Raw genomic sequence first — 24989 nt, forward strand, 5'->3', positions numbered from 1 at the left:
TTTTACTGAAAACATTATGAATGTGGGATTCCTTCCTTCCTTCCCTCTCTGCAGCTTATTTCAAACCATGAGATAAAGTTTTCCCAAACTGCCTAGATTAAAGGTTTGTTTGCTTTGAACTTTACTCTCCAACCACCTAGTTCTATATTATTTATATTACTGTAACTCCTAGAAGCCCCAGTCATGAACCAGTACCCTATTGTGCTAGGGTCATCTCTACATCTACCAACTGACACTTACTTACATAGTGTTTTTTTCCCCAAAGAGCTACCAAAATGGGTCACTGAACATTATACTGTGATCACTTCACTTTACCCACTGCTGAAATGAGGTGGAACACAGCAACCATTCTGCGCTAACAGCACGATGATCCATCATTGTAGGTGGAGAAGTACTTTTTAAATTGAAAATGCAGCAGAAATCCAGAAAAATGTGTATATAATTACTCTAACTGGAATTCAGTCAACACATCTCAAGTGTCAGTTCCTACATTATGAAAAGTACCAGGGGATCTTTTATATCTGCAAGTGAACAAGGTTTCCGTTTGAAGTCCCATCTGAAAGACAGCCTTACCAGTATCATTTCAGTAGTGTCTGCTGAGCTAACAGTGCTACTACTGTGCAATGCATCTTTCAGCACCTACATTTTCTTTGGTAGTCTCTCAGCTATGTAATGAGCAGACTTGATGCAGCATAGTTCAAGGGGTTCTTAGACTGTAAGCCCTTTGGGGCAGGAACCATGTCTTCATATGTGATTGCACACATGCTAGTTCAATTGGGGCCCTGTTCCTGGATGGGTACATTGCAACACAAATGTAAAATAACAAATTATTTGATAGGATCACAATTTATTAATGCCTCAGTGGGCTTGACTGCATCAAGCTGGTCCTGATCTTCTTACACCACAAATTCAGTGCTGCGCTGGCTGATGCCTCCAAGAGATCAGCCACCTTTTCTTTGCCTTGTCCTTGGCTGGAGGGAAGATAAGAAAGGCTTAGTCAGAGACCAAGGGGCAGGAAGGGGGAGCGCTGTGCTTGTTCAGCTGAGAGCCGAAGGTCAGGCACACTCCACAGCTCCTTTCCTTTTGCTCTCGGGGATGGAATTAAGGCCCAGTACCCCACTGCCATGGGGGGATCTTTCATCCCCCACCTTCGCCACTCACTGAAGCGATGGCTTAGGAGCGCTGGGGAGCAGGGGCTCGGCCACGGCTGGGTCTCGTCCTCCTTATCAGCCGGAGTGGATGCTGCAAGGCGTGTCCGGGGCTCTGCTCATGTGATGGAGCCAGCGGGAGAGACGGGCGGGGGGACAAGGGAGGAGGTGATTTTTTTAAAGGAGTTGGCAGGAAGCGGGGCTGGCTCCTTCATTCGCAGGCTAGGCTCACCCTGAGCAGGAGCGGCCGGAGCCCGCCGGGGGCTGGCCGGGCAGACATCCCCATTGTTATCGGTGCTGGGCGGGGTCCCCCGGGGGCGAGCGGACAGAAGCGGGGCGCCGGGAGAGCGGCAGCCGCACACACCGACATGGGCGCGGGCAGCTCGGCGGAGCAGCGGAGTCCGCAGGACGCGCCCACTGCAGCAGCGGAGTCCGAGCCCGCCAGTCCGGAGGCGGCGGCGGCGCCGCCGCTTGAGCAGCCCGAGGACCCAGCCAAGGTAGCAGCCTAGTCCCTTGCAAAGCGGCGGGGCTGACCCCGCTGTGTGCGTGGGGGGGGGGGGCATTCCCCCTTACACCCACCCGCCGGCCGGGGCAAACTTTCCGCCCGCGGCTGAACACCTGCCTCCGGCACCTGCCCCTCCCCGCGCGTGGGGGCGGCCAAGTGTAGTGCGCGGCGCGGCGCTTTGCCCGCAGCGCTCTGGGGCGGGGAACTGCGCTAGCGGCGGCTCCGGCCGCAGTCCTCAAACTCCCCCCGGCGGCCAGCCCCGCGCCTGATGCGGCCCGCCAAGGGGGCCAGGGGCGGGAGCCCCCTTCCTCCCCCACGCGCCGCGGCTGCTGGTAAGCTCGGGCGGGCCCTCTCCTGCATTGCCCCTGGTAAGCGCCTCGCTCACCTTCGGGCGCTAACTACATCCCATTGCATCTGCTCCCTGCAGTGCAGCTGGCTCCGCTCAGCCCGCGGGGCAGCCTCTCGGGGGGAGGGGTTACCACAGACCCACCCTTCTTCAGGCCCTGCGTATGTGTGTGCTTGTGGGGGAGACCTCACCCAGTACCCGGGGCTAGAGCCGCCTGACTGCGGTGCGCTCCTGCAGTCAGAGCTCAGTGGTACCCCGTGCTCGTGCTGCTGCTCTCTGCAGTCTCCTCTCCTCCCCACAGAGGATGCAGGTGGGAGGCGCCTCTGGTCTGTGCGAAGGAAAACCAGCAAATCTATGGCTTTTCCAGGCTCTCCTGCCTTGACAAGTTGCTCAAACTCGACAGCAGCCTTCCTTGCCACCCCCCTCCCCTTTCCCTACGTTATGACAGCATCTGTGCTGAGTAAACACCCAACTGGAGATTCTCACATCGTGTCATACATGTGTGCAATATGTACAATTTTTAAACGAAAAATAAAGTTGGCAATAGTAGTTAGTCCCTAACGGTAGTTTCCATAATCCTTAATGTATTCCCATAGGAAAAATGTAGTAATTAGCTAAGGGTGAACCAGCACAGATGAGAATGTACGTGTCTTAATAGATGTGTTGGAGAATTGCAAGAAATTATTTTAATGTGTTTGCGGTTTACAATAAGTTATGAACGAATACATTTTCAATGTGCTTTCTTGATTGGGAGGATGATGGGGGCGGGAGGGAAATTATATGCATCAAGGATGTTTTCATAACATCAGCTTCGTTTTTAGATTGTTCTATATAACAGAGGGGAAACAGTACGTATTGATGCAGAAGTTATCCAACTTTTCCGGTTCTTCAGAGCTGGGGGTCTTTAAAGTATGAGCATTCAAAAATTCTTTTAATCTAATGTGTGGGTGTGAAAGCTTGAGAACTGGTTGTGGCTTGGTTTCCTTAACCTTGTGATGCTGATTTTAGCTTTCAGCTACAATTTTCCATAGTTCCTGGCCTCCAGTAGACCTTGCTTGCATGTTTTGATAGATTCAGTAGTGCACATTAAACTTTAATAGCTTTAAAATCAATGTTAGTTTATAACATATTGTGGTATTTTGCAATAGTAGTTTGGTATTCAGAAGCCAAAAGTTTACAGCAGGCAAGATGATTGTTGTGAATCTTTTTGGTAGACATTAATGGCAGAAATAATTAAATATTTCTGAAATATCTGACAAAGGTGATTGAAGACAACATTACTTTACTCTGGAGAGGAAAATATCCTGAGACGGTCAAGCCAGTATCTTTTCAAATTATGTGAAAAATATGTTTCACAGTCAAGATAATGTTAATATCTAAGAAGGGATATAAAATTCATAATCATATTAATCCAATTATCAGAATAAAATAATTTTAAGTAATCTAAGTAATGCCTTTTTTGTAGCGGGCCCAAGGCTACCTAAAAGTAACTTTACATATATATATTTTTAAATTGTTTTTTCCATTTTTCTCCTTAAGAAAAAATTCTTTCTAATTAATAGAATTAATCTTTTCATCTAGAAAAAGCTGTGAAAAAGGAATCCTCCTTTATACTTTTAACTGTTTTTATTAAAAATAGTTTTGTTTTATTGATAATGGTTTCATCTCTGTAAAATACTATTTTACAAAATTTAATTTGGGTCTAATTTAACAGCTTTGTCTTGCTTTGTTTTCCATATCCTGATAGAAATTTTTTTTTTTCATGAGGTTTAGCTTTGTTCGCTTTTATAACCTCACTCCACTAAAAATCTCCCCCACAACATCTTGTTCTGTGCTTATTGCAATATAATAGTGTACACTTTTGTACAGTATACAGAATACTACAGTAAAGTATATAAGTGCATAGAGCATTTTTTTCATATTCATTCCATTCAACCCTTTCAAACTGGGAAATTACCAGACTATTATGCTTGTATTTCCTTTTGGTTACAACCTCTTTTACTGTTTAAAAATTCAAAACTATTAGCTAATTTGTTTACTGAAGAGCTGCTAATGTGACAGCTTTAAAGGAATGATCTTTTTGAGTGTGTTTTTATTGAAACACATCAACTGAAATTTTGCAAACTGCTTTTTAAAACTAATCCAAATTGAGTGAGATTTGGCAGGTCAATTACAGGCCAAAGCACTTGGACAGTCAACTCTGAGATCCTGGTTAGGGCCCAATATTATTTCAAAATCTGACAGAGGTTTTATTTTAGTTCTTCCAACACTTAAAATGACCCAGAACATTAAGTCATAGTTTCTCAGAATTTAGTCTGGTTCTGTACTAGATCAACATTTATCTTGCTCACTTCTAGAGAGTGCCACATTCATATTCTGGGTTGGGTATATTGTTGCAGGCACCACAGGATATCAGTTTTCACAATATGCTAATATAATAATCTTCAGTAGTGCAATTCAGCCAGAACATGAATACAAAACCATTATATTGTTTTCAAATGTTAGAATTATAATTGAAGAATTAATAATTAATGCAAATATAATCACTCAGGTCTTCAGTATGATTTCTATCCAGTCAAGTAAGTAGTAACATGATAGTGGATGCATTTATCAGCCAATATATATTTATTTTTTGTCTTATCACATCCATGGTGTGCATATATTTGTTGATGAATGTAGGAGAAGTATTTTAAATGTAACTATAAAATATTAATCTGTCAAAGTCAATAGTTCCATTGTTACTGTGTTTATTTGATACGGTACATCTGCATAGTATAGAGTTATAGTTGCAAAATGTTTGACCGCATAGACAATAAAAAACAAAACCTTTTATTGTCTGTAGCATCCAAAATTTTGCAACTATGACTACATACTAGCCTGTAGATGTATCAAATAAACATGCTACACTATGTGTATGAGGAAAGAGTTTTTAAAATTTCCCAAAGGCTTCCTTTTTCCCTCCTCCTTTCTTTCCTCTCCCAGCTGGTTGGTGGTAGCAGGTTTTTAAAAAGAATCTGCTGCCAGTGGTATTGCTCAGCTTAGTTTTTTGGCAGTAGTATGTTTTCTTGCTGTTTATTCTTTGAATCCCACTACTACTGCCAAGTGGCATAATGGGATCATCAACAGTGAGTTCTCTTTTGAAGTCCAACTATTATCCATTGTTCTGTTTTATAATTTCACTTACAGAACCACGTGCCCATCACTCCTGCCTCATTTATATCACTAAATCACAATTAAACAAAAGTTAAGTCTTGTGTTAGTTTTGCCATTGACTTCAATAGGTCCAATTTCACCCTATGACACACTGGTACTGACAATCTGGTGATTGCATTGGTTCCCCCACCCACATATTTCCTAGAATAAGTCTACGCTAAAATAAATACACCTTTTAAAAAAAAATAATTTATCCTTAACTCACATTAGCTATCTTGGATTAAAATAGGGGGGAAGACATGGAAAGTGAGCTTTTAACTCATGTTAACAGTGCAAGTAAAAGCCTATAGAGGGAAACTGAGGTTGAACTTGAACTGCTCATCTGAGTTGCCATGTCTTCACTGCTATTTTAACCCGGATTAGCTAAACTGAGTTAAGAACACACCTGTTGTTGAAGTAGTGTTGTACCCCAATTATAGACAAGGTGAAAGTGAACCTTCACACCTCACATTTAACAAAACTCTTGCTCTGTTGGACCAAGTTGGGAGGTGAATTCCAAAGTCAAAGACTTTCCACCATGAAAGCTCAGCCTCTGAACACTCATATCTAGGGGGTAATGGCAAGAATACCTTTGCTGGTTTCATGGTATATCTACACTATGGAGACTATACTGGTGTAGCTATGCCAGCATAACTGCATAGTGTAGATGCAGCCTGCACTGACAAAAGTTTTTTTTTTTTGTTGGTGTAGGAACTCCACCTCCACAAATGAAGTTAGCTGCTGGAGAGAAAAGGTGGATGAGGTTAATATCTTTTATTGGATCAACTTCTGTTGGTGAAAGCTTGTCTAACACCAAGAGAAGTTAGTCCAATAAAAGACATTACCTCACCCACCTTGTCTTTCTCATATCCTGGGACCAACATTGTAAACAGTGAAGCATTCTTCCATTGACATACTGCATCTATATTGGAGGTTAGGTCAGCATAGTTGTGTCACTCAGGGCTGTGATTTATTCACACCCCTGACCAATGTAGCTGTGTTGACTTAACTCTTAAGTGTAGACCAAACCTCAGTTGTGGCAGAGGTACAGAGCAATGTTTGTTAGAGTACTTGTATAATGTGCTCTGTATGGTCAATCCCACTAACAAAATGAGCCATTTCACTTTTTACAAGTGGTTTTTAAATGTAGTCCCTTGCAGAGTATATTACGTAATCCAATTATCTCTTAGATATGGGAAGGGAGACACTCAAAGAGATTTTAAATTTCACAGCTCATATACATTTTAGTACCATATATACTCGTTCATAAGCTGAATTTTTTTAGTAAAAAAGGGAAGCACCAGAGAAGGGGGTCGACTTATGAACGGGTATAGAGAGGGAGAGGTGGGACACAGTCCCTCCCCCCAACAGAGGGAGCAAGGAGAGGCAGCACAGCCAGCAGAGCCAGAAGGGAAGAGGCGGGGCCAGAGTCTCTCCGCTTCTGGCCATGCTGCTCTCCCCTCAGCCTCTGAAGCAGCTGCAGCTCTGGGGCTGGCAGGCTGTGCCCGTGCCGCTCGGCCCTGCCCCCCAGAGCAGGCTGCGGCCGTGCCGCCCAGTCTGGCCCGCTGGAACATGCTGCGGCCGCGCCGCCCAGTCTGGCCTGCTGGAGCAGGCTGCGGCCACGCTGCCCAGCCTGCTGGAGCAGCTCCAGCCAGGCCAGAGACATCCTCTCCTGGCCCTCCCCAGATAAGGTGGGAAGGGATGGGATGGGGAGAGTGTGGGGGTCCCGGGCTAGGGGTGGAGTTATGTGAGGGGTTGTCACAGGGGTTAGTCCCGTGGCCCCCAGGTTCTCCCCCAAAAAATTTCCCCACCAGTTGCTGTCCCGGCCCGTCAGGGTTAGCAGCTGGTGCACCGGGACACTTTGTTTACTTAGGTTTACCGCCATGCCTGTGGATGCTCGAGGTAAACAAACCATCTCGGCCCGCCAGCGGCTTCTCCTGATGGCCCAGGAGCTAAAGTTTGCTGACCCCTGAATTATAGGGTCGGCTTATGAACGGGTCATAAAAATTTTCCATTTTTACTTATCCATCTTGGGGGGATCGGCTTATAAACGAACTGGCTTATGATCGAGTATATGTTTTGATACCACTTCAAAATTAAAATTAGAATTTACCATTTAAAACTAACTATTGTTAAATAAGTGCTTAATTAAAAATACCCAACTGTATGAACATGTCATAGTGATTTGGCTGACCGTGGCTGTATAGTCCAGATGTACATTGGCTAGGAGAGTTATATGGTTTTCAGGACCTTCATCAGCCAACCAGACAGTAGCATTCATCCAGACTGCTGTATAAACACCAATGAAGTAAAACCAATAGGATTATCTTTGGTTATTAGGAATCCTGTTAAACAGATCAGTATAATATCAGAAGGTTTTAGTGAAGCCTGTTATAAATCTATTACATATATTGGCTTCTATATTTGAACTGTGTTTTCTGACAATTTATGTAGTAAAGAGAGAGAATACATGTGAAAATATAGGTCTTGTTTAAAATTTAGACTAGTAATCTCAACTAATCTTGGTGATATGGAGTGTAAAGAAAGGGGATTGCAACAGTTTCCTTGGGCCTAAAAGGGTCATTGTGTTGCTCTTGAAATTCAAGCTACACTCTCTTTATATCTTCCATGTGAGTGCACAGTAATTTCTCCGCAAAGCAATTAAACTGTGTTTGAAAGAAAAGTGTATTTTCGTTTCTCTTCATTTTCTTAGTTATCAAACATCTACAGAATTTTTTTGATGAAGTGGGATTCTTTGTGGTATAGACTTATAAAACTATTGATTTGTGTGAAGCACTCAAGTGGGAGAGGCCAAAAAGAGTAAGAATAGAATTATGTAAACTATTTTTCAGTCTTTGAGTAATAATGGAACTTATCTACAGAGTATATCTTATTTCTATGAACAGTATATTTTGATTCTTTCAAGAAGAAAGAAGGACAAAACTTAAGTGAACTTCATGGGGTGTTATATTCTCTTCAATTCTGAAAAGTATGAAAATAAAGTTACTGAAAAGACTGGAGACTTAAGATGCTGTATGTACTGGAAAAGTATGCAAGTTTAACTATAAATAGATTTAAAAACTGATCTAGTTAAACTGATGCAAACTTCTAATGTAGACTCACTTAAATGGTTTAACCTTTGCTTATATCAATTTAGCTTAAGTGTGTCTGTGTTAGATTTTTTTTTTTAATTGATTTAGTTAAACAGGTGCACTTTTCTACTAAGGGCAAATCCTAAAGGACCAGATCCTCAACGGGTGTAAATCATTATGGTTTCACTAAAGTCAATGGAACTACACTGATTTATACCATCTGAGGAGATAGCTTCAAAGGGTCTGTTACCCTGCAGATACACAAAACTCCCCATTCGTTAGGAGATTAAATTATTTTAAAGAGGAATTTTAACACTACAGCAGCCTTAGGAAAAAAGTCTATTTTTAAAAAATATACTCATCTACTATTACTCTGTATGCCACTGGTGTAAATGAGGTGAAATTGTTTGTATGTCAGATGAAGTCCTTAACCAAAACTTGTTCTTCTTGATTTTGCAGTGAAATAATAATTCTGTGTTTGACATTTAAATTATTGTGATGTCACTAACAGAGTTATGACTTATGAAAGGATATATATTTATGTCAGAAATGTGAAAGTTCTTTTCCTCCACCGTGAACATTTCTTCTCAGCCTCTTCCCTGAGCATTGCAACATAGAACTCTTAGTCTTCTAGAAAATCACTGGAACCACAATGGGATCCACAAAGCCTGAGTTAGGCACTTAGGCTCCCTATCCAATGCAGGGGAGAGAGCAAAGCACCTAAAATGCAAGTTGCAAAAGCCAGCACGCTAGCCACAGAAAACAGCAGGTGAAGGTGTTGGTGGTAGTGCCCACCTTATACACAGTGGACAGAGTGGTTTTTGGAGTGATATTTTTGTATTTTGGAGAAAAGATGTGCTTGTCAAAGGCTCAGCATCCTGACCCTTCAAGGTTCTGGACCTCTGCTCCTTCAGCTAAGTTGTAAGAACTCCTGTAAACATTCCTGAGCCCCAGAGAGGTCCTCCAGCAAAATTCCTAATGGTGAAAAACAAGGAAAATAATTTTTAAGTAACAAAAATAAGTTCAGGTCCTCTCCTCCCCCAGGTCTTTGCTCTACATCATAAAAAAACCCAACAAACAAAAACAAGCAAGAGCACAAACTTAACTTTAAAAAATCCCTTTGTAGTTTGTCTTTTAAGGTTCTGAAAAGTGATTAAGGAAAAATGGTACTGTAGGTTCCATATTTATAGTCATCACTGATTCTGGAACAAGACCAGTCAGTTCACAAGGAAAGAGATTTGTTTTTGTTACAAAAACCTCCAGTGCTGTAAACTCTACCTGGTCTCTGAAAGTGAAGCTGTGTCCTATCATTCTCATGCATGATCACTATTAATAAAGTTCTTGCAAGATAAATTACATCTTCATTGACACTCACTGATCCCTGAAAGTAGCTGAAAAGACAAATTGTTGGCTTTACAGTATACTACACAAAGAGTTTTAGTCTTGTAAATGCACAAAACAAGTGGCAGCCAGCAAATAAACAACTGTCAACAAACTTCCATTCCTCTGACATCATTACATTTCCATCTGCATACATTGGTAACTTACCCTCATCAGATGCCCTTACCCACTTGATAGGTAAAGGAGGTGTATATCTCCAGCAGTCACTCCCTAAGGCTGTGTTTTTTAATGGCACAATATTGCTTTCTCATTTTGAGCCCTTGTTTTCTGGGTATATTGTAGTAGTTGACTTCCTCATCCACCCTACCAAAAATAAATAAATAAATAAATAAGGAGGAAAGAAAAAGTGACAGCCAATAGAGAAAAGAACAAAAAGAATACTGACATGTACATAGTAAATAATTTGCCATTCCTGTTACAACTATAAAAATAACATGCACAAACCCCCTCCCATTTGGGCACCCATAGCCACCTCCAAGGAAAGACATGGAAGAGAAAAGAGAGATTCTGCTCTAGGAATTCCTCTTTTAGGGACCCTCAAATATAAACTAAGCAGCCTTTGCTCTGAATGATAGTTCTCAGCTTGAAGATCACTTTCTAAATCCCTCAAAAATTGCCCTGTCCCTAATAATCTCTCTTTCTCTGTCTAATCATGAAAGGGAGATATACCCTTCAGAATTCCAAGTTCCTTCATTGGCTTTGCATTGGTGTAACTAATAGGTCCTACTTATGTGCAGGAAGAAACAGAATCCAGTTTACTACCCCTTGGCTGTGTTGGCTAACCTGGGATTGTGGGTGGAGTTATGGTACTGTGTCATTGCTGTTTTTTCCCCACTATGTCTTCTGAGCTAGGCAATAACTGCTTCTGCTGGTATTTTATAGAGATGTGTGAAACCAAAGCAATTTGAACAAGAGCTCTTCTCCCTCTGAAGGTGTTTGACAGAGGACTCCCCTTCACCCAGTGAAAGAATCCAGAGACTGTGTTAAGAATTAATCTTTTATTCTACCCTTCATTCTCACTACCTCTCTTGAGGCCTTCAAACCTACTATTCTTGCCCAGCACCCAACAGTGGATCTAAGAATGTCCTGTCACTCTTTGGGAGGATGGGCTTTAAAGCTATATCTACATTAGGGAAGCTTTGCAAAAAAATTCCTTCCCATCCTAACACTGGTTCAACTTCACTACTATTAGCAACACTAGAAGCCCTAGCATAGATGGAACACCAGCTGCTAAAATTATTTTCAGTATTGTGTCATCTAAAACTACTTGGAACAAGTCAAATTGACATGATATTTAAAATGCTGGTGATTTATTCTAGGGCTCCCAATGTTCTTAATACTGGTGGGTTGAACTAGTGCTAGCAACAGTGGAAGTTTTTTCAAGGCTTATCTAACAGATCCTTGTTTAAATATATTTTTCTTGACAGGGATTTTTCTGTTTATATTGAATATCTTTCTTTGAGAAGATGACATCTGAATTTACATCTAAACTCTCGTGGGGGCCAGGATATGGGACCATGTGGTGTCTTTACATATAGTAAATGGACACAGTATAGTTACTTGTAAGCTGTGTTTTGCTGAAATGAAGATGGGTACTCATTGTAAACTTTAGTACATATGCACTTCTTGAATCAGAACCAAAGAGCCTTCTGTTCTATGTGGAGAATCACTGTTATTAGACAAAGGACCAGGATAATTTCCTTGAATCTGCACTGAAAGTGTGACTAGAGATTCCCAGCCATTTGTGTAGCTGTGCCTGATAAACAGTCTTTCCATGATGGGGAGGAATGCAAGGAATGCTTAAGTGCTCTTGGATGTAGGTCATGGTTTATAAAGCTTTGCTTTAGTGAATAGAAGTTCCTCGAAAAGTTCTTGTGATCCTTGAAGCCTGCTATTATCCCTAATATATGAGACTAAATTATAAATCTAATTGGGGATTGAATAAACTTTATCAACCTCTAGGGATTTTGACCATGACATAGGAAAATCTGTAACAGGTTACTTGGTTTTATTCCGGTTTCGCTAAATAATAAATTAATAGAGGAATGGTAATTCTCTTCTTTCTATTATTTGCAAAATAAAAGGATTGAGAACTCTTAGTACAGAAATGATTAATTTGTTTTGGTGTCTTTTTAAAAATAAAGTTACTACTATTCAATAAAAATAAATCTAGAATGTTCTATAGCAGGGGTCGGCAACGTTTGGCACGCGGCTCGCCAGGGTAAGCACCCTGGCGGGCCGGGCCAGTTTATTTACCCGCTGACGCGGCAGGTTCGGCCGATCGCGGCCCCCACTGGCCGCGGTTCACCGTCCCGGGCCAATGGGGGTGGCGGGAAGCCGCGGCCAGCACATCCCTCGCCCACGCCGCTTCCCGCCGCCCCCATTGGCCCGGGACGACGAACCGCGGCGAGTGGGGGCCGCGATCAGCCGAACCTGCCGCGTCAACGGGTAAATAAACTGGCCCGGCCCGCCAGGGTGCTTACCCTGGCGAGCCGCGTGCCAAATGTTGCTGACCCCTGTTCTATAGAATGGTACTCAACTGGGGGAAAAACACTATGTGTCTGTGGAGAAAAATACAGGACAGAAAAGAACTGAGTACATTGGATATGGAAGTTCAGTTTGTCATCTCCATTGGAATTCCTATACACTCTTATATTTCACAGACGACAGAAGCAATAATTAGGCACCAGTTCCAAATTACTAGTATCAAACTTACCTTTTAATGTCAACACTTTTATTTTTTTCTGATCCCTTAAGGAGTTTTAAGAAGATACTCAACAGAAGCATTCTCAAATGTTTGTAATGCTTGTAACAGCGTAGCAAAGCTACTCCAAAAATATTTCACTTTTAATGTTTTCATTTAGTGATGTCTTGTCAGTAGAAGTTAACCAGTGTGGCTCTTATCTATTCTGGGGGATAAAGGGAGGCATGGAGGAAGTCAGGAAATCAGAAATGCAAGAACAAGATCTAATGATCTTTAAGAGCAGTTTATTGTCACCACCTTTACAGTACTTAATTTTTAGAGCTAAGCTTCTGAGCAAAAACCACTGTATCCGTTCAGACTTTCACTATTTATAATCTTTACCATATTTACTGCAGCCAAAGACAATTGGACTACTGTGGAGTTAAATGCTGAAATTGATTTTACTCTCCAAACTCTTTCCAGATTCTGCTATGAATACTAGTTGTATTGTAACTGTATCTGAACTCTAATAAAGAGCTGGGTCAGTTCAAATGGCATTTGCATGATCAGAGTTGAAATTCTTCTTCAGCCAAATATTAATAGGAGTACTTGTGGCACCTTAGAGACTAACAAATTTATTTATTTGGCTGCTACTCCAAATATTAATGTCATCCAATAGTTTGGATTGTTTGGGGACTTTTTGTTTTTGTTTTGTAATGCTCATGAAGCATAGCAGCTTTGTGGTTGGATGTGATGAGGACACATTCCCTTCCTTAAATCAATGCACGTGACCATGTCTCTGAATCTCTAATCACTATCTTTTCTGGTAATCAAGCTCATTGGGGTAGGGTTTTAAATGAACATTCAGTAGATGCTGTACTTAAGTGCAACAAAATCTGGCAAAAAAAGTGTGTGTTGCTTTTGGGAAGGGGAACAGTGGAGTACTTTTGGAGGTTATACAGTTTTCTTTTAAAGTAAACTCTGCTAAACTTTATAAAACTTGATTATTAGAAAACCTATATCTTAAGCCTAAATTAACCTGCTCTGTACCGTATTTAACTGGTGGTATAAGGTAAATGCTGTATGTAATGAGATAGTTCTTCCCTTGAATGCCAGAATTTGGCTTTTCTTTTTCAGAAGCGTCTGCAGGATTTCTAATGCTTGTAGTATGTAAATTCTTTCCATTTTTAAGAGGGCTGGAAGAGATCATCAGGTCTTGAAGGTTTTAGAATTTTGACAGGTACTACAGAATGATCAAACCACCTTGAGATTCAGGTTCCATCTTCTTGTCAGTGGTGAATGGCTTAAGCAGCTTTATTACCAATAGAGAGATTAACTACAATGCAATTGCTTTTTTTGTTCAAATCCATTTCAGTTCCTTTCAATCCCTGATGAAGAGTCGGCCTGTAAAGCTACAGGAGTTGTTCCCTTGCTTTTTGCCAGTCAGCCTCTGAGTAAACACAAATGTTCAGTATGACCAAAGCCATGGTGGTAAAAAGATTAGATTAAATATTGCTCTCAATACTTCTGCATTTAATGCACATATATTGGAAATTAGGAGACATAATCAGGTATTAGAGTAATAGGTGATTTGTACTACCTGCATGTAAACTGGTCAAATATTATAATGGGGCAAAGTTTAGAGAAGCAATTTCCCAACACGTTAAACAATTGTTTCTTGGAAGAGTTAGTTCTAGAGCAAACAAGAAGAGAGGTTATTCATAACGTAAGTAATATTAAGGAGCTGGCTCAAGGAGTAACAACAGTTGAGCCACTAAATAATAACAGCTGGGCAAACCCTTAGCTGAGCCAGAGTTCCTCTCTTTTTTTTTTTTGGGTGAGGAAGGATGTAATCATTCTTGGCTACTGCTGCCATCTGAGTAATCAATATCTAACAAGAACTCTAAAATGGTGGATCTGCTTTGCAGTGAGTGGCATACACCATCCAGTCTCTTGTTTCAGCATTTTACACAGAGCTCAAATTCCAGACAGGACAGAGAAAATGGATCCTTTTACTGCTAATCAAAATAATTTTTGGCCTATGCAAACATGTGCTGTAGTAGGAACCAGGTGACCATTAATTCTACACTTACTACTTCCATTGACAGGTATTAATTCTGTACCGCTTACAACCCTTATTACTAAACAAGGCCTTATATCCCACCAAGAGGTTACATAAATTTGGACTAGGTCCAGCTCTCTCATATTGCAGGCCCAAACCCCAGCCATTTAGTCATATGTCTTGCAAGAAGAACCTGCCATTTCTTTGTCCTTGGCTATGCTGTCTGTAAAATGAATCTATTCATGTGCAGTAACCCACTATTCCACTGTCAGGCATCCTCCTTCTCTGGCTGGTTCACATAAAATAAAAAACTTCTTCTGGTGACAACTAATATTGTTAAACTTGTAGTGCAAAGGGTAGAACTGTGATGGAGTGTTGACGTGAGGGAGGTGGTTCAAACTCTGTTAAAGCTCCAGGAGTGGGTGGATGGTTACATGTAAATATAATTTAGAAAGGGTGGGCCTGTGGTTAAGGCATGTGACTGTCACCTGGGAGAACTTGGTTCTGTTCCTGCCTCTGCCACAAAGTGCTTGTAAGATGCTGTGTTGTTGACACCCACAATGTTGCAGGTGGCTGCTAACTGTACATTCTGTAACATGCCCACACAGGAGGCAGCAGAATTAAGGCTGCATGAGTAACTGTAATTCTGGTATTTCCTAATTTTCTAGTGTATGACCTTACCTACGTAACTTTCCTTTTACATATGACTGAGGGTTTTAATGTATATGTAATATATTGCTGGCCAGAGTGGTTAACCAATATTCTGGGTCTTGTAGGTTTGTTTCCATTAGGAAGAGAAATGGATGAGACGAATAAAGTATTTCTTAGGTGCAATCTTGTTTATTTACAAAGAATGTACACAAAGTCATGTATCACACAACTACAGTAGAAACAAACAGAAGGCAGTTTCCTTGCTCAGAAATCCAAATGTGCCCCAAAGAGCTCTGTCCCTCTGCTCTCTCTTTGGGATGCTCTGCTGCCTCTCTCATTGTCTTTTGGGCTCATACACACACAGCTGCAACAATCAATCTATTCACCCCAGTGTTTGCAACTAGTCCCAGGAAAACCTCTAAGGCATCTCTTTTATAGAGCACTTCTATAACTGTGGTTAATTTTTTGTAGAATAAATGAATTACATCTATGTTTACAGGCTGACAACTTCTTATTGGCTAAACTAATGTTCTTTTTAAAATAAAGGTACTTTGGTAGCAGATGTATATTTTATCTTGTCACTGTTTCTTGATCAATCAAGACATTTTGGAATCCAAGAATGAGTTATTTTACTTCTCAGGGAAATTAATAGATATACATAGACTATGTTATTCTAGTCTAATTTATGTACGTATTATGGCAAAAAATGTTAAAAGAATGTTAAAGTTTCAAAGTCTAACACTAGCAACAGATGCCACTAATTTAATTTAAATTATCTCAGCTGGGAGTTGGGAGTTCTGGGTAAATTGTATATTGGCATTTTAAATGTTCACAGCTAAGTTTTAAAGTCAATGGCTGTTAAGCTGATTGAATCTGCAATATTTAGATCATTAATATTTTAATTGTAAGAGTTAGAAACATAGTTATTAGAAACCAAAGAGAGCCTGGACTTTGAGAACTACAGGAGAAGCTATCTAATTGCATTAAAACTGAAGAATTGGTATATTTATCATGCCAGTAGACTTAGATTTTTCTAGCCAAACGTAACAAAAAATTTGAGTGATCTTGTCCTTACATTAGCACTGACAGATTATCAGTCATACTATTAAAAAAGTATGATGCAAGGCTAGTGTATATCTTACTCCCATTATGATTCCTTTTATAATAACCATCCTTCTAACAGCACCTCTTCTGAAGACTGACTATCTGACTCCCACAGATGGTGTTATGATTAGTATGCAGTTAAATGGCTGTGGTCAGATAAAAGTTTCGATTAAATGATGGAACTCTTTTCATAAGAGCTGGAAATGAATACAGACTAAAGTGTGCTGTTGATTAGTGCCAATGAAGGTCACCTATCCCATTTGTTCTAATGTTAGGATTAGTTTCAAAACAGTTCTGATAGTTGACTTACTTTTATAATCATTTAAAAAAATTTACTGGCAACTAGTGTTAATTCATTTTTTGTTGCCTAAATAAAGAAATTAATTGGTATACAATTTGTTATATGCATGAACAGTGAAATTGTCCCACTACTGATTATATATTTGACAAAGAAGTTGTGCAAATCTGGTTATTAAAGCCATATTAGGCACATCTCTATTTGCAAATTAATAGTTCCTGAGACTAATTACAGTTCAAGTCACTGATATCGCACACAAGTTCACTAATAGTTTATTTGAATACAGCACTCAATAATGTTTGTTGCTTTTAAGGACTAAAAGCTACATAAGTTGGTCAACGTGTTCTCTTCACTTCTCCAAACCCCTTTGAAATAAAGCTGTTGTCATGAGATCCTCTATCTGTTACAGGAAAATAGGTTCTAGGTACCAAGAACATAAGTGTACTTTCAGAAGCTTTAGTTTGATGCTGTACTTTGTGTGCTCTAGGTAATCTATATAGTAACTCTGTGAATCATCACTTAATAAAGGCCCATGATCAACTGTGTATTTAATTGCTTTTGTGTATGAAATGGAAAGATAATTTTCAGAGCAGAGTGAATTGCTTTTTCTCCTACTATTTCACATACTGTCATAATTTGTTCTTGATATGAACAAATATAGCTATTTTTTAGGGGAAATGTAAAGGATGTTGATAAATTATTGTTCAGTCTACAGAGGCATTAAATTAAAAGACTTATGGTGAGGAGTGAGAAAAGGCTCTGGCTCATGGGATTGGTAATGACCTTTCAACTTTTAGTTTTTCCAATTAACCCGAGTCTGCAGTAGTTTTTAAAGTACACTTGGGTTTTTTTCTGTGTAGGGTATTAGTGCTCAAGGCCAAGTTGAGCTTCTTATCTCTTCCCCAGTCTATCAGTGGTGGGTGAACCCCAGCACTGGGGAGGCTAGCCCGCCGGTCCCACCCCTTCTGCCCAAGGCCACGTCCCCTGCATGCCAGAGCCCCGAACCCCCCCCCCAACAGGAGACGCTCCGAGTGCCTCCCCCCCCCCCCCCCCCCGTGACCGCCCGCCCACTCCAGCCACACGGACCATGCCCCTGACCGACCGCCGGCCCTCAAGCGCCAGGCCGAGCCACCAGCCACCCCAAGTGCTGGGTCGGCCCCAGCGCCAGGCTGAGCTGCTGACCCCCCTGCCTCTGATGGCCCTTCCAGGTGAGTCGCCAGCCTCCCCGCCAGTGCTGGGCCGAGCTGCCGGCCCCCCAAGTGCCGGGCCGGCCCCAGCGCTGGGCCAAGCCACCATCCCCCCGAGCACTGGGCTGGCCCCAGTGCCAGGCTGAGCCACTGGCTGCCCCCCCGCCACTGACGGCCCCCGCAGCCGAGCCGCCGGCCCCAGTGCTGGGCCGAGTCTCTGCCCCTCTCCCCCGAAGGCCCTACCCCGGCCAAGCTGCTGGCCTCCACCGTGAGCGCTGGGCCGCGCCGCTAGCCCCAGTGCCCGGCTGCGCCTCCTCACTCCCCTGCCCGCCGCTGGCTCCCTGCGTCCCTCCTCACTCCTCCATCCCCGAGGAGGAGGGACATGGGGAGCAGCAGGGACCTCCAGAGGTGGGGGAGGAGTGGAGGAGACATGGCAGGCACAGACAGGCAGGCAGCAGCAGCAGGCGGTGGGGGCCTTGGGGAAAGGGTGGGGCCACAGCGGCCCAGGTGTCCAGCAGCGGGTCGGCGGCAACGCCAGGGAAGGTTAAGCCTTCCCTGACCTATTATACCCGCCGCCCAAGCAGTGGGCAATTTTTCTAAGAAACAGGCCTCTACCTGTACTACTCCTGGGGTGGAACTCTGGAAGTTCACCTCATTGTAGACTGGATCACCAGGCTACACCACCTCCTATTCCCACCATGCTGTCATGGTTACAGAGAAGTGCCTTACACCTCTTTGCAGACCCTCACAAATGCACCCTTCCAGTGACAGGTTTCACTGCCTTCACCTCTCTCTCTGGGTGGGACCCTGTGGTTCTATAATACTTGGACTGGATTCCAGCATGGCAGCCCCATTGCTTCCAACCATGGAAACACAACAGGCCTAACTGTATTTGACACCTACAAACCTTCCAAGAAACTGTGACCAGCAACTGATTAATATGATTCAAAACAGCTCCTTCCAAACAAACATGTTGTCTGTTCACCTAAAGGTACATAGCAAGCAGAGAAAAGGTTTAAAACCACAAAAGGTCTAACCACCAAGGCCGTACCTAAGCTATCATTTCTTTGCAAATTTAGGAAGTTTCCACTTAACCCAGACACTCACACTGCAGGGCTAGGAGAGGCAGTCTCCCCTACTGCATGCTCTGTCTCTCTTGTCAGCGTCTCACCTCAAGCATCTATTAGCAATTCCCCCTCCTACGTTCCCCCTCCAACACCTCCCTCCTTTTCTTTCTTCAGAGCGTGCTTTTAACTTTTAAACTCAAGGCTCTGGACTTGTAACTTTCAGCTTGTCCAGCCATTGCTCCCTAGCTCCCTTGAAGTTCTACCTTATCTCTGACTATTGTTTTGTTGTTCTTGCTTTTCCTAATAGCCTCTAATAATTGAACTCTGTGTAGTCCAGTGGTCCACAAACTGTGGGGCGGGCGCAGAGGAATGTTCGGGGGGGCGCAGAGGGGTCCAGGCCAGCACTCCACCTAACAGCCTGGATGATCCATGGTTAGACCCTTGAGAAGAGGGTTGCTACAGGGAGGTTCAGGTTGTGCTGTTAAATAGTAGGAAACTAACTACAAGAGCTTCTTACCTGGCCAAGTGGAAGCAAGTCTCTATCTGATCCTGACAAAGTGAGATTTCACTGCTCTGTGCTTCCATTCAGCATATCCTGGACTGTCTGTTGTTCCTAAAGCATAGGAATAATTGTTGATAATTGTTCTGTTTTTTCCAATAAGATGTCAATAAAATTTTTGAAGGGACTGGAATGGTTGTACCCTCAGGAACAGGTTCTAGTTCCCACAGGGGACTTAAACTTGATATTGTCAAAACTTATGGACCCTCCATTTGAGCTATTAGCTACCTGTTTCTTACTATCTCTTTTTATAAAGTTGGCTGTTTTGGTGGCTATCACATCAGTCAGGAGAGTGGGTGAGCTAGGAGCTCTAGTGCCTGGTCCTCCTTACAGTTTTCTTTAAAGATAAGATTTATCTGCATCCTCATCTGAAGGTTGTTTTGGAAGCAGTGTCTAACTTTCATATCAATCAATTGATTTACATGCCGTCATTCTTCCCAAAGCCAAGTTCGCATAAAGATGAGGAGAGGCTTCATTTTTGGATGTTAGAAGAGCCGTAGTGTTCTATTTGGACAGGACCAAGCAGTTTTGGTTGTCTTTGCAGCTGCTCATAGCAAACAAGGACGGGATGAAAGGGTTCCCAGTCTCTTCTCAGAGGATATTGTCTTGGATAGCCCTCTTGTATTTAAGATTTCCCCACGAAGCAGAGTAACAGCACATTCAACAAGATCTCAGGGAGCTTCTGCAGCCTTTCTGACTTATGTGCCTATCCTTGATAGTTGCAAGGGAGCAACCTGGTCTTCAATACACACTGTTGCATCCCCTTATGTCATCTTTCAGCAGTCTAGAGATGATGCTAGGTTTTGAAGAGTAGTCCTTCAGTCTTTACTCAGATAGCACGTGGTATCTGTCAGGTACCACTGGGGGGGAAATTTCCAACAAATGTGCACTGCACCTAGAGTAGAATGGACATGTGCAACACATCTTGAAGAACAATAGTCACAGAAAGGTTAGTAACCATTTTTTCACAAGGTTCTGAATACAGCGGTGAAACTGACTAATCTTGTTTAACATTGCTCTCATGCTTGACAAAGGTATAAGCAGCTGTAGAAATACTGGAGTTGTGTCTGACAGTGAATCAGTTTGCAGCCAGTTCATGTTTGGATGATTATTCTCACAAGCCTAAGGGCCATAGTAATTTAGCTTTTATTAAGGGGGGGAAAAAACAAAACAAAAAATATTTGATGGATTGAGCACTAACCCTTAATCTGGATATATTCCCAAACCCTGCCTCTGCACTGCATTATATTCTCTAATAAAGAGGTGTTGTCTTTAATTTTTATGCAGTTATCAGTATTCTGGTTAGTCAAACATTTTCTGTCAGAACTGCTTGCATAGGTAACCATAATTCTGGCATTTCCTAATGTTTGAGTACTTAGCTTTTCAACCTTAACCTTCTTTTAATGTGTGTGTGTCTGTATAATGTAGTGCTTTTATAGGTCATCAGAATATTATATAACATTAAATCCTACCTGTACCCATGTAACGTGGGTGAATAAAAATTATTCCTATTTTACATATGTGGGGTAAATCGACACTCAGAAAAGAGCTTTGTCCAGTACCCTGGATTGGAAATCAAAAGTCCAGTATTCTGTTCTAGGTTCTGCCACTGATTTGCTGTGTAATCTTAGGCAAGTGGATGAGTCTCTGTGCCTCAGTTTCTCCATCTCTAAAATAAGATAATAATGTTGACCAATCTTGGTAAAGTGCTTTGAGATTTATGGAAGAAAAGGGCAGCATAGATGGTAAGTATTATTAGTAGGCAAATCTCATAACAAGTCCTTGCCAAATCTCGAATTAGAATTTACAAGTTTCTATCTACCTATCTCTTGCTCAAACTACTATACTTGCTGCTTACTAGATTTGTGTTCAAAAAGACGATTAAGTTGCAACATTATTACATATTAACAATTAAACATCACAATTCTGACCCTGTGGTTTTGGAAATAAATTTATTACTACTGCTGAAAATCAAGTCTACTGATTGGAGGCTGCTGCTAACAATCAACTGTTTTTGCATTTTTCTGTAGACTGAAGTGAATTTTTACATTAAAAGGCAAAACTCTTGAATTGTAGTCTTGTAATGATCTTCTCCTTCCCTTCCCATCTTCTCCCAAAGCCACAGAAGACTCATAATTAAGGCCCTGAGAAAATCACAGATTTTTTTTTTAAATTCATGAGTGTCACAGGTATATGTTTGAATTTCCTGGGATATGCACTGCCACCGAGTTGCACCCCCAAATTGCTATAATTTTTTCCAACACATGGAAGGCAGAAGCAGGCATCCCTGCTTCCATCTCCCTGCTGAGGGCACAACTGCTCATGGGGGGTTAGAGGGCCTTTCCCATCCTGGAGAGGTAAGGGACAAGGAGGTGGTGGCTTGTTCTATTTTGTGGAGAGGGGAGGGGCAACACTCCGGAGGGGGCGTGTCTCACTACATGGTGCCCGCTGATCTAGTTCAGTCCAGGAAGGGAAACTGGGGCTTGTTCCGAACTCAACTCCAGCCCATGTCACTGCTGCAGCTTCTTTTCCTGCCAGCCTGGAGAGGGCAGTGCTGACAATGCAGCCATTAGGAGCCCTGGGCCAGCCTTTCCTGCTCCACAGCAACCACTGGGAGGTCAGGGGGAGACACCGCAACAGGAGCTGGTGAGGAGCTGAGACTGGGATCCATCCCCCCTACACACACCCTGATTCCTCACACACCTCCTCCTGATCCAAGATGCAGCAGCACCGGTTACTGTGCTGGCTGTGGTGCAGGGATGGATCCCAGTCTCAGCCCCTGCGGTGTCTCCCTTGGGCTTGCAGGGGGCCACTGTTGGGCCAGCTGGGCCAAGGTTTCTATTTACCATGTTGTCAGCACTGCCCTCTCCCTGCTAGCTGGACAGGAAGGAGTAGCAGTGGCCTGGGCCGGAGCTGAACACAGAGTGAGCTGTGACTTGATCCCTACCCTAGGGTGGCCAGCACCATGTGGTGAGATACCCCACCACCACCAAGCCACGGCCACCCACTTCCCCCAGGTACTCCCTGGAATAGTCCTGGCAATCACCTCCCTGACCCACTGTAGGATGAGATTGGCCTGCTAACCCCCAACCAGCAGCTGTGCCTTTAGTGGGGAGGCGGAAGTGGGAATGCCGCTGTTGGAAAAATCATGATATGGGGCTAATTTCACAATTTCCATGCAGTCTATGAAATTGTGATTTACACAGGGCCTTATAATACAGATGATTTTTTTTTTTTAAAGAGCACTTTGAGCTCTCACCCTCTTTTTTTTTTTTTTTTGCTTTATTTTAATGGCACATAGAAGTCAGTGGAAAATGGAGTTAACGCCAATCCTCCATGATTGCTAGATTGTCTGGTGGAAATAATGTAGAGTTAAACAATATATTGTATTTCTTTTCTATATTGTCCTAACACACTTGGTTGTTGTGTCATGTGCATGGTAATACTTCCCTTTCTTTCAAGTTTTTCTTAATAAGAAACTGATACACAAGGGGAAATGTTGTCTCCTGAAAAGGCAAGTATACAACACCAGGCATAGTACTGAATACCCAATGGGAAAACTGTTAATGCTGATTGGAGAAGCAAACTAAGGTTTTTGGTCAATCTGTATGGAAATTGAATCTGTGGTGCAGCTGTCCTCTTACCTTTTCTACTAATGACCTCAGAAAATAATATGATCCCTTATTGTGATCTATTTAGTTGATGCAGGCAGTAAAAAAACAAACTGAAAGTAATGCATGTAAATACAGAATATGTAATATTCCGTATGAAGCAGCACACACACTGCAAGCCTGGGAATAGTTTGCTTAGTCATATGTTATGGAGTGTACAAGTATTTAGCTTTTAGGAAAGTTTGGAGATTGGTTACAGATTATGCTATGGCCTGATACAATTCTGTTTCCTAACGAAAAATAAAATTTCCAAAAAGGTAAAGAAATATATTTTAATCAATAAGACAATGATAAATGAATGTGTTGGGCTTTTTCTATCACTAAAGGGGATGTAATTTGACAGTTTAAAAAACTCCCTAAACAAAACAGCTTTGAAACCATTGCTGAGTGAGTTGTTCTATTTTAATTTAACAACTACTTTCATTTTCCCTATAAAACTGTTTTGAAAAATTCATTATCTAAAGATACCACTCCTGGGTCTCTGCTATCGAGCATGAGACTGACAGAACTCATTAAGCACTTAGGACTTGATCCAAAAGTCCACTGAAGTAAATGGGAGATTTTCCATTTATTTGGGTGGGCTTTAAATCGGGCCCTTAAAGTTCTTTTGGCCCCAAAGGGCAATGGTAGCAAGGTGGAGCTGTGAGCCAGGCCGTCTGCTGTTGGTCATATATCACCTGCTCATCCTAACTGCTGCTCTGGGAACTTTTTAGTATGTCCCTTGTTGGCCACTGTAGCCCTGTCTTTACCAGCTGCTGCTGTAGTTCTCCCCACAGAATTACAGAACTGTGAAATCTGTGTCTTTTGTGTTTTGCCACTGTACTGTGGTGCCTTATTTTGTTCTTTGCTGCAGAGCCAGTAACTTTGGCACTTCAGCAACAGTTTAATAGTAACTGACTTTGTGCTTTGGTGCTATGGTTCTGTTGCTTAGTATCCATGTCAGCACTTTGGCATTTGTTGTGGGTATAGGACTATATTAGATGTTATGTTGCACTCCATGGGTAGTGCTATGTTTTAAGTGCCCCGATGCTGTGTCTTTTGTTCTCTAGCACTCCAGTTCAGTGCACCATCTCAATTTCTATGGAGTTTTGTTTATTTTTGTTTTTTCTTCTGTTTTAGTTTTTTTCTGTTGCGGGATGTTCCCCTTGTCATTCCTTCCTCAGAAGCAGGGAAGATCACTCACCGACTTCAAACCCTGTTGATAAACAGTCCAGTGTTTGTTGTCTCATTTGCTTCAGAGTAAATCACAATATTGTGAGATCCCAGATAAGTTTGTAGCTGTTTCCTCAGGGGCTGAGAAAATGTAGAGAGTGCCTCTGTTTCCCACTCAGAATACTCCAGTGAGACTCCGGTAAGTCTGGTGCAAGGCTGGCCCAAAGAGTAAACTCTTGAAGCTGGAGTCAACCAATACTGCCAAGTTCTGTGACTGCCGTAAACTCAGCTTTTTCCCCCATGCTGTGCCATCTTTGGAACAGAGGGCTTTGTCAACACTTTTGGAGCCCTGTTACTTGAAGCTGGTGGTACTGAGCTCTGGAGCATTGGCCGATGAGGCCAAGACATGGGGTGTGAAGAGAGAGCCAGCAGGTCTCTGACAGACCACTATCATAGCCCTGAAATCCAAGTGCCTTTATTACAAAGCCACCTGATTTCTCCCTCTTTCATTTATGGCTTTGAGGTAGAGAGGGAGATGGTGATTCCCGGTACCAGTACATACATCCAAATTCATGGAACTTGTTCTCTCTGTGTGCAAAACTAATCCGGTCTGCTGGGAGCCTGGATAGGAGGGAGCTTTGCATTGCATTGAGAGGAGGAAGTGTGAGGAGAAAGGTTTGGTGAACAGTGTACAGCAGGGGTCGGCAACCTTTCAGAAGTGGTGTGCCGAGTCTTCATTTATTCACTTTAATTTAAGGTTTCGCATGCCGGTAATACATTTTAATGTTTTTTAGAAGGTCTCTCTCTATAAGTCTATATATAATATAACTAAACTACTGTTGTATGTAAAGTAAACAAGGTTTTCAAAATG

The 24989-nt window shown here is 42.3% G+C and overlaps 1 protein-coding gene across 1 annotated transcript in view; it reads left to right on the forward strand.

Moving 5' to 3' along the window:
* The first annotated feature begins 1516 nt into the window (after positions 1 to 1516).
* The window catches only part of AKAP12 (A-kinase anchoring protein 12), a 127447-nt gene continuing 103974 nt past the window's right edge, over positions 1517 to 24989 (forward strand). The window contains exon 1 of the mRNA XM_065401981.1: positions 1517 to 1645. Within this exon, the coding sequence (XP_065258053.1) occupies positions 1517 to 1645 (129 nt within the window). The remainder of the gene's footprint in view (positions 1646 to 24989) is intronic.

The sequence above is a fragment of the Emys orbicularis genome, chromosome 3 (assembly GCF_028017835.1).
Source record: "Emys orbicularis isolate rEmyOrb1 chromosome 3, rEmyOrb1.hap1, whole genome shotgun sequence".
Lineage (NCBI taxonomy): Eukaryota > Metazoa > Chordata > Testudines > Emydidae > Emys > Emys orbicularis.